The sequence below is a fragment of the Lingula anatina genome, chromosome 8 (genome assembly GCF_051362555.1).
Source record: "Lingula anatina isolate TDL-2025a chromosome 8, LinAna3.0, whole genome shotgun sequence".
NCBI classification, from domain to species: Eukaryota; Metazoa; Brachiopoda; class Lingulata; order Lingulida; family Lingulidae; genus Lingula; species Lingula anatina.
This window is the reverse complement of record NC_141774.1, coordinates 8,109,642-8,120,189: the sequence shown is the minus strand read 5'-3', so window position 1 is coordinate 8,120,189 and position 10,548 is coordinate 8,109,642. Positions and strand designations below refer to the sequence as shown.

Here is a 10,548-nt window from a genome sequence, read left to right as displayed (position 1 = left end):
TTCATGTATCACCATTGTTTTCTGACATTCAGATTGCTGTAAACGTAAATGTGTATAAGGTTACAAAAGGTGGTGTGGTATTTCCATACCTTTTTTCATCTAAGGCAATGAGGAAAAACCCGCCAGCACACAGGCAGCTTAAAGGAAACGTCAACAAATTACAAAAAACATCTTAAAGAAAACGTCAAAAATTAGCAAGCATTAGACCTATTATGTTTATCCATGAAAAAATACCTTCCTGATATGACCGCCGTAGTCAATTTTAGGCACGAGCCCTCAGTGAAGCTCGGTATTCCATCGAAAAGGAAAAGGTAGAAAATGTGATGCATACGGACCCAATCTTATAGGATCCATATTTATTTAAATGCTTAAATGAAAGAGGGTGGATTAATCATTGTCGTCCTGTCATCTTAACAACAGTCACGTTAAACATATTGCTCCTTTGTTATGTAACCAAATTATACTTACATAGATATGATCCTCAAACAGACTGTTCCGCAGTGATCATATAAATAACCAAGCACAAAAAGAGCCCCTAAACCGATTAAGGCAACCGTATATACTAGGTTGAGCATCTCTTCCTGCTCAGCACACTTATGAACGCGGTCCTCTCTGGTTGTTTCTATCGTAAAGTTACCAAGGGCGTCACAATGAGAACGTATCATGTTATCACTGACATTGGTAACAGCATTGGGATAACAACGGGAATCGTAAAACCTCTCTTCTATGAATATATAGACGAATGCTGGCCATCCAAACAAAGTGACAGCAAAAACAGCGGCTTCTAAGACACCCAGGGCGACGCAAAATAGCTTCCAACATGTGGTGGCCGCCATGTCGCAAGTCCAGCGGAATTGCTCATCAGTATACCCGTAACCCTTACTGATAAAGTGAATGAAGCACCCTTAGTGTTATCTTGTATATACAGTGTCACCTTTAACATCGGAGTGCCGTGGGGTCATGCCACGTACTTTCACACTGCCCAGCGTAGATGGATATCTATTTAAGCGATTTTCCAGTTGTGCTTTATACACTGTATAACAAAATAAATAAAATAAAATAAAATAAAATAAAATAAAATAAAACAGTGCAACATTAGCATATTCTATCTCACTCACCCACACACTCACCACAGAGAGCGAGAGAGAGAGAGAGAACGTATAACAATTAAACTCTATAGTGGTTCAGGCTCCGGCACTCACAATTTATTTCGAACTTTGGATCATAAACATTCTGTGTATTTTCCTAGTATTCAGAAACAATATCTAAAATATATTATAATTAATATCATATTTTTGCAATTGGGCGCATTTAATGTAGTGGTACATTTTCCTTGGCGGAAACGGTCTTTAATTATATAAAACTAACTTTGAATACTGGTATGTACAGTATGTGCTACTTCTATTAACCTACGTGCACAGTGTACATTTGTGATGATAGCAAGTGAACCGAGCGTCCATTACTTATCATTTTGAGACATACGTGAACATGAGAAATGTACATAGTTTGGTGTCATCAAGGTGTTTCATGCTGGTTTGTCGAAAATTGAGGATTCGTAGATTGGTTTCGCCTTTCGTTTATTTCATACAGTTAAGGGTTAGCATGACATAAGGGGGGTCAAAATCTAGGACAATGGTCACTTTTGCAAATCAAAGTCAATCATTTTGCCTTCTTGAACAGTAAGACTCCATTTCCATACATATAGATCGATCTAGCAGGATCGACCCATCTATGAGGGGTTTCTCTCTAGATTGCACTCAGCGTAAGCGGCTCTGATGTCTGGCACGTCTATTGAAGCTGTTCGGGGGTACTTAACTATCGTTTAACAGCTTCAGTAGGCGTGCCTTACATCTAAACCGTTTACGCTGAGCGAGAATCACCTCGGAGATCGGTCGATCTTGCCAGATCGATCTAGGTATGGGTATGTGGTCTAAGTATCCTATTGGATCAATCGTCCAGTCCTGTGTCACTACATGTACTGATCCTGCATGTTGACCTTCATTATCAAAACTTTGTTTTAAAGCGTGTAGTTGCTAGATCTAGTGTATCGACGCTTACGCCAAAGAAGGTAGAAAGGCAAACAGCTGGCCGTGAAGCATATTCCCAGAAACAGTACTCCCAACTAGAAGACAAAAATGTGTCATCATCATATATTACTAAAATTCTTGGTCTCCAACTGGATTTTCTCTGAATAGAAATCTTCTTAATGATATAGTCCTCAAAACTTGAATTTAAGCAACTGCAAGCTGGTCAAGGTAATTTAGTTTAACAGTGGATTGATCGTTATTATATACTGCATTCATTCTCCACAAATGCATTATTTCGACACTTTACCTCTTTCACGCAACTAAATAACATCTTATTGTCCAGCATCACTGAGTATTCTAGTAAAACAATTAAGACACACACTTAAGACATAATCTGTTATTTTCTGTACCCTCTCTGTATAGGAAGTTGCTTTACATACCCAAAGTGGGTCACTTTCCAAGCTGTGCTTGTACCAGGAAAATATTGGCAATTCAATAAAGGTCAGCAAACCACTGACGGTAACTTGAATTCCAAATGCTTTTCCAAAATGTTCCTTTGGAAAACTGTAATTTGAATGTTTTGATCTCAGGTGTATTCACAGTGATCCATATGTTGACCAGAAAAAAATTGCCATGTCTGGAAAATTTTCTTTTGGACACAGACTGTCACTTGCAGTGGAACTAGTAAAACATACACAAACATGCATACCTGCCCTTATTACTGAGCAAGTAACACCAATATATCAATGGAAAATGAGCGAGAAACTTGAATCAGATTGATGATTTAGGATTACATAGAAAGCACATTTGCTGAAAAAAGTATATTGTTTGTGTAGCTAGTGGGTGAGGCCTAGGACGTTGCAAGAATGCCTTGTATAATCTATTTACAAGATTTTTCCAACACAATATCACAAATTGCCTCGAATTATTCCTAGCCTTACATATATATGTGCGATAAAACAGTATTAAGCCTTCACATCTGATTACAAACTAAGCAATTTTTTTAATATCTTGAACACAAAAGACGGTATTTTAAGCAAAAATAATAAAAAGGGAAGAGCAAGTGCTTAGAATGCATTGTCAAATTTACTTACGCAGATACCACGAATGCAAAATGCACGGCGAAAGTACCGGTTTTCAACACAGAATGAAAGACAACGGCCACAAGCTGCATCTCGATAATGGGGATGATACACGCTATGGATACGATGACGCCTGCCAAAACAGTCAAGAAGAATGGAACCACGAAGCAGTGCTCTTTGTCTGAAAGACAAATACGACATTCGTATATAATTTAAATGCTTTAACACATATTAAATGTTACAGAAAGGACAGGGTATTAAATTAAAAAGACAAATATAATCTGAACACCGATTAACCCGTAGACCAGTTAATATCACTCTTTTGTGAATTACCGTTTTGGGTCGCCCTGGTTAATAGTTTATCAAGCATCAGACCAGTAAGCAAGGCCCAGAACAGAGATACCACTTGGAGCCAGGAGTACACGTCTGTATACGTACTTACTGTAACGTAATTAGGATTAGGTGGAATATATTTCAGTAATAATTACTATTCTCTGCGTTATGATAAGGCTTTTGTTAACAGGAGCTCAACAGTTGGAACCTTAATGAATGATTCGACTTTTCATTCCCACTTCCTTATGTAACTCACACCTCCAAAAGTTCAATTTCAGAATTATCCTATCATAGTAATAACAAGTATTTTAAACAACTGGTATAATTCAGCCAAACTGCATTGAGTTGTATATTTTACTACGATAGATATACTGATAAAAAACAAGAAAGGTGTTACGACAACATGCTGAGTAAACCCATATTAAACATGAAATGTCTCAGACACAAGCCTAAAACAGGGGGTGGAAACGCGCTACTAAAATGATTATGACGAGCCTAACCGAAAGTACCGGATATTGGTTTGTGACCTTGAGGGGCAATTAGGCTTGGTCTTTGCGGCATGCATGAACAGTAGTCGAACTACCATACCTGGGTCTTTTGTTTTTGACAACTGTTCACTCATCAACGAGGTGCTTATTCAAGACTACACACTGATATCTACTGGTACTACCAGTGGCTTCATTTGTAACGTTCCCACAATACATGGTTTTCTGTCTGTGCGTACATACCCTGAATTTGGCCAGCCTCAATGACGAGAACAATGGACGTTTCTCACCCCTCTCTAGGATTACCCCTGCCTAAAATTTTCCGTACCGTTAGCTTACGGCCAACCTGGTCGAAGGCCTTCATCAAACTTACGTGAGTAGTTGTTCACACTCACTGACCGCTAGGTGGTATAGCGGCCAGGACCCTCTTATAAATGTCAGGTAGATCAACCTCCCTATTCATGGGTGGCTGGTGTCGGCTGATGTTGATAGCCTCTCGTATTTTTCGCGGGATGTCGGATGATTCAGAATCAGGTACCTTAGTTGAATTCCAATCGATACTGTGGTCGGTGTCTATTACATGTTCAGAAATGGCAGAGCTGGTATTGCCTACAGTCACTGATTTCCTGTGTTCACTCACCCTGGGCCCCGTATCTCGAAAGGTTCGCTATGTTGCGCACGTGCGCAAGCGTCTCGATTCCATAACTCGCCCATACTCGTTCCATATAATACATTGTAGTCTCTATTTGATACAGCGATTCGCAATACGCGATGCTTTCGAGATACGGAGCCCAGGTCTTCAACCGTGTACCTGTCTCACCAATGTAAAAGGAATTACAGTCTAGCGGTCAGTGAGTGTGAACAACTACTCACGTCAGTCTGATGAAGGCCTTCGACCAGGTTGGCCGTAAGCTAACGGCACGGAAAAATTTTAGGCTTGCGTCTGAGAATTTTCATGTTTATGATCCAACAACCAAGCTAATGAACATTTTTGCTAAACCAGTATTGTTTATAACAATGTTAATGCATTACTTGTGCTTTTGGCATTGTTTCCATAGTAACTGATGATCGCATAAAAACAACCATCGTATGTGATAATGACGGTGCCCTGGCATGTAAGCCACAGCAACAGCATCCAAAATATGGGTCTCTTCAGAATCAGAAGCGTGCCATGTAATAAACCGATGTTAGTGCTTTCGTCATTTTCTTTACTGTCAGGGTTTTCCATTCCGTGAATCAACGGGACACTTCCGTCAAAACACGTTTCCTTGCGGCTGACATTGGTAAAATGTTGGTAAGAAGTGTGCATATCCAAAGCTTCCTGGTAATGTATTTCACCGGCTTCCCCGCTGGTTGTCTCCTTATTTGCTTTGACGTTACCTGTTGGAACTGGAAAGACAATGTCAAAGGAAAGTCAGTGTTCAAATGTTCTAAATTAAAACAGAGTTTTATTAAAGGAGTAGGCCACACCCCAGACAAATATTATCTGAGTATCATACTTTACAGCATATATTTGTTACTATATTTGTTACCGACAATAAATTGAATCACAAATACACACAAGTTGTTATTAAACATTTATAGCATATAGACTAGCATTTCATCGAGCTACCTGGCCATTTATCTTCCATGAACTTAATCAAACCTAATCAAATTGTCATTTATCCAACAAGAACCCCAATGAAAATGGTGAACTGTCCAAAAAACTACATTTTTTGATGACTGCTTATGTATTTTTTTCACTTGTGTAATTGTTTGGAGAGATGTAATGTTTATTATCCTAAACAATTGAATTAATTTGATTTTAATTCAAGAAATCTACCATTCTTGATGCTTTGTGCGAAATAAGTATGTATATGATATATCCACTGAGTCGAGGGAGAGATGTTAGATTAAATGACGAGCGCAAAAGAAAAACAAATATTATGCAGTTGATAACATTAAATCAACAGTTTCAATAATTTACCTCAAATAGAGAAAGATGTGCTATATCTTCATAAAGGTGTCTGTTATGTAAACTCTAGCATTGTATATTAAAAAAGATTAGTTATTACTTGACTTGAAACATTAGGCAAGAAAATATTTTTAAATTGCCAGTACTGTTTTACGTTATCACTCGTTTTGTTTAATAAAAATGGTTCCCTAACTGGATGCTCACCAAACGGCTCATTAACAGTAGATTCATTCACGTCATTCTGATCAAACTTGTTAATACCAGTAGAAGCTTCCTTAGTTATTCTGCTGCGTTTATTCATCTTTAAACAGCAGTCTACATCAATGTTATTCCCGTCGTCATCCTGTCTAGGAGGAAGGGTGATTGTGTTGACAGAAGACATAAGAAGTATGATACCGGCAAAGCTGAACATGCACGTCTTGTACGACACTCCGGCCTGGTACGCCATCTACAATTAATAAAATGTCAAATTATATTTTAAAAACAACACAATTAACGTGTACACACAAATTAACAGAGGCCAGACAGCCAAAAGATCAAATTCTATATGACATGAACGTCTCTTCGTTTTTTTTTCGCTTGTTACATGATGACATATTGTATTTGCCAAAATGTCCACCGGGTTTCTGAATATATATTAGACAATTACAGATATACAGACATACATATAAATGTAACTATACAGGTATGATAGCGTGTGAGAGTTCGCTTAAGTTATTACCTTCAAAAGAATAGGGACAAAACCGCTAACGTCTCTGGCACCGGATGCCAAACAGGTGAGTGTCGCTTTAAGCTTCGGAAATAATACCGCAACCTGGACGTCGGTTATTGACAACTGTAACCCTCCCATTAGGTGGAATACAGCACCAGGAAATAACAGCCATTCTGTTCCTGTCAACAAAAGACTATGTATTATTTACCAATTTTTCTGCAATATTTTGATAGTTTCGTTTTGATTTCTGGACATATTGTTAAAATGTGTAATGTGGACCAATGCCAATATCCATTATTGCATGAGCACAGGTTGATTGTTTCTGTTAAAATCGTTCGCCCCTTAATGACACAGTCTATTTGGTTAAATCTTAATATATCACATCTAAGGCCCCATTTTCATCGAAGCGATCTGTCTACATAGATCGATCCAACTCCGCAGGGACTAACGCTGAATACAATCAATTAAAAAGAATTAAGGCCATACCTCTCTTAACCAATGCCATCAAGAAACACCCACCGACACAAAGGCATCTTTAAGAAAATGTCAAAGACACAAAATTAGACATTTGCCGTTTATCTACTGTAATGCTTCCCATAGTAATTTTTGGGCTCTTGATGCTGATATCAAGCGGTATTTTAGGGTAGTGTCAATACGAGCAAATTGCGTGCACTGTCTATGCTCTACTTATATCTTAATTCATACAACAGATAAAGGTACGTTAAAATTGTTCTTACGTAGTGTGATGGAAATATACTTACATAGATATGATCCTCAAACAGACTGTACCGCAATGATCATAGACATAACCAAGTATAAAAAGGGAACCTAAACCGACGAAAGCGACAGTGAAAACTAGATTTAAAATCTCTTCCTGCTCAGTGCACTTTTGAACGAGGGTCTCTCCGTCTGTTTCTTGCGTGCAGTTACCAAGACCAGTACAATCAGCACTAGAATTGCCTACAGTATCGATGTCGCAACGGGAATAATAAAACCGTTCCTCTATAAATATGTACATGAACGCTGGCCAACCTGATAACGTGACAGAGTAGACAGCAGCATCTAAAAGGCCCATGACGACACAGAATAGTTTCCAGCAAGTACTGTCTGCCATGTTGCACGTCTACAGCGGAAATACCAATCGGTTACATTGACTGACCTGAAATACACACGTGTGTCAACTGATAAAGTGTTTTAGGACGCTACGATATTGCGTATAATCTTAAAATACACAGTGCCGCGAGGTCATACATATATTTTTTAATGTCAGCAACATTTCCCCCTTCGCTCTCTCGCTCATAGATGAAGAGAGACACAGTAAGTTTAACAAATTGCACCGTGACCCGCCATTCATACACTATATGGTTAGCATGACATATGTAGGCTAACGTGTAAGACTACCGGTAGGCTCACTTGTGCAAATCAAAGTGAACCAGGCTCTTTATTTCAGTGATTTTTCAGTATCTTGATACAGATCGGTAAATAGGGTTGATTGGAAGAGCAGGGAAAATCAATTATATTATATATTCCCTACAGCCATGTTTGTGGAAATTTAACGTTCATGTATTTGGTAATAAAGATCAGTTTTCGTTGACTTGGTTTCTTTGCATCAACACAGGAGTTATTTTCTCTGATGTGGTAACGATTGTGTTTTAGGTTTAATATATCCATTACCTCAAACACAGTTGTAACGCCACTTTAAAGACACAGCTTTAATTCCGTGCCTGGTTGTTCTTTAAAGTCTCATTTCAGCCTCAACCGTGAATACATAGCTGTACCATGGTAGTACATTTCTCAATCAACCGTCTTTGTGTAAACATCTTAATTGCCAAAGAGTGGGTCAATCTGGGCAACTATGGATGTGTACTTCCTAAACTAACCCTTATAATAAAATTGGCCATGTATAGGCTACTGCAATCAGGGATGACACAATAAACGTGATTACCTTTAATTATATGATACGGAGCATGCTTATGTTTACATTCATGACATAAAGATCACGTTGCTACTGCTCTAAGTGTACGTCCACAATTTAACAACCGTAAACAAAATTTATGCAGGATTAATGGTTGCCTTTGGCAGAACTATGATATTGTTTGTATCATACAATAATCCTATAGCAGGAGATGCATATAGCTTATTCAAAATGAATGGGGACAGCCCTCTCTCTCTCTCACACACACACACGCAGACACACACGCGCACACCCAATCACACGCACACACACGCGCTGAGAGAAAAAAAGAGAGTGGGAGATGAAAAGGGACAGTGAGCACATACCACAAAATGTACAGTGGTTCAGGCTTCGGTGTAACGTGACAGAAAGACTCCATGATAGAGAGTACGCTTTCTATTCCTCTTTACAGGTAAGCCTCGCCTTAGGGTGCATTCCCAGAGATTTAGATCGATCCAGAGATTTAGATTTAGATCGACCTAACTCCCTGGGAGTTCACGCTAAATTGCAGTCAGCCGAGCGCGCATAATAGTTAATTACCGCCTTACAGCTTTTAGTAGGCGGGACAGAAGCTTAAGCCGGCTAAGCTGACAGTAATCTATTGAGATTTCCCACAGGGATAGTTCGATCTAAAATCTATGGGAATGGGTTCTTAGATTTTTGCCCACTAAGTCAGGCTAATCCTCATCATTTTTCTTGGTGGAACGATCCTTCATAATCAAACACCAACTCCTTATACTGGTTTCTACAATGTGTGGTATATCTCGACCTGCAGTGTACATGTATGAAAATGCAGGCAAGTGAACCATGCTTTCCTTACTTATCATTTCCAAGTTTGTGTACATATCTGAATGTACTTAATGTGATTCTAAAGAAAAAGCGGAGGGTTCGTGTTAGAATGGGGTTTCGTGAATTAAACGTACCACCAAGATTCAAACGGTTTAGAGTCAGCATGACCAAAGTGGGTAAAAATCAAAGACTAAGCTCACCTGCTCAATTCAAAGTGGATCAGATTCTTATTTCAATGGGCCGTCAAATACTAGACTAAGTTGAGTAAATGGGAGTATTTGGGGTTCAAGCCCAGACATCAGTATGGTATCTTTTGCGTGTGTGTGTGTGTGTGTGTGTGTGTGTGTGCGTGCGCGAATGCTTCATTGAACAGTGGATATCCTATTGTGGCTCTGGATCATTCGTCCACCCCAGTGCCACCACATGTTCTACTCCGGATCCGCCATTTTGGCAGCTGTTTTTCAACGCCGATATTCTAAATCGCAGAGCTGTTAGACCTCGTGGGGCGAAATCGAAGCCAAAGTAGGTATATTGGCAGACAGCTGGCCGTGCAGCATATTCCCAGAAATAGTACTCCCAACTGCAAAAGAAATGTGTCATCAGTGTACATGTGCCGTGAATATTACTGTAAAACTAGGCGGTCCATCAAATGCCATATCACGGAAAGTAACAATGAAATTTTTGCAACCGTTAGTTGGTCAAATTACTCTGGTTTAACTATGGATTTCCCGTTATATGCTGTGTTCACTTAAGCCAATTTATTTCACGAAACTTAAATCAGCCTATGGTCGAGCTTAATTGGATAATTTAGTGAAAATCTTCGGCCACATACTTTGGAACTAATCTATTATCTTCTTATTTCACCATATCTGAATACATGGTGCCATGAATAATGTACCGATAAACAACAATGTTTCTTAAACATACCCAGATTGGGTCACTGCCCAAGCTGTACTTGTACCAGGAAAATATTGGTAATTCAATGAAGGTCAGCAAACTACTGACGGTGACTTGTATTCCCAATGCCTTTCCAAAGTGTTCTTTTGGAAACCTGTAATATGAATGATCGATGGCACTCAGAAAGACAAACCCTGTCTCGACATTTTTTGAAACAAACCGCCACTTCTTATGCAACTAGAAAGACAATAATCTAAATGTACCTGCCTTGAATAAAGTTCAAGCAAGACCAATCAACGACTCTATTCTTTCAAT

General features: G+C 39.0%; 1 protein-coding gene across 1 annotated transcript; it reads right to left on the bottom strand.

Moving 5' to 3' along the window:
* Positions 1–1,188: 1,188 nt before the first annotated feature.
* Positions 1,189–7,743, bottom strand: LOC106182110 (equilibrative nucleobase transporter 1). The gene is made up of 9 exons (XM_013566763.2): positions 7,355–7,743; positions 7,080–7,126; positions 6,603–6,772; positions 6,086–6,329; positions 4,960–5,316; positions 3,443–3,550; positions 3,122–3,290; positions 2,468–2,591; positions 1,189–2,122 (listed from the first exon to the last, which is right to left on the bottom strand). The coding sequence occupies exons 1-9, from the start codon at positions 7,705–7,707 to the stop codon at positions 2,018–2,020; spliced, it is 1,677 nt and encodes a 558-aa protein (XP_013422217.2). The 5' UTR covers positions 7,708–7,743; the 3' UTR covers positions 1,189–2,017.
* Positions 7,744–10,548: the final 2,805 nt, after the last annotated feature.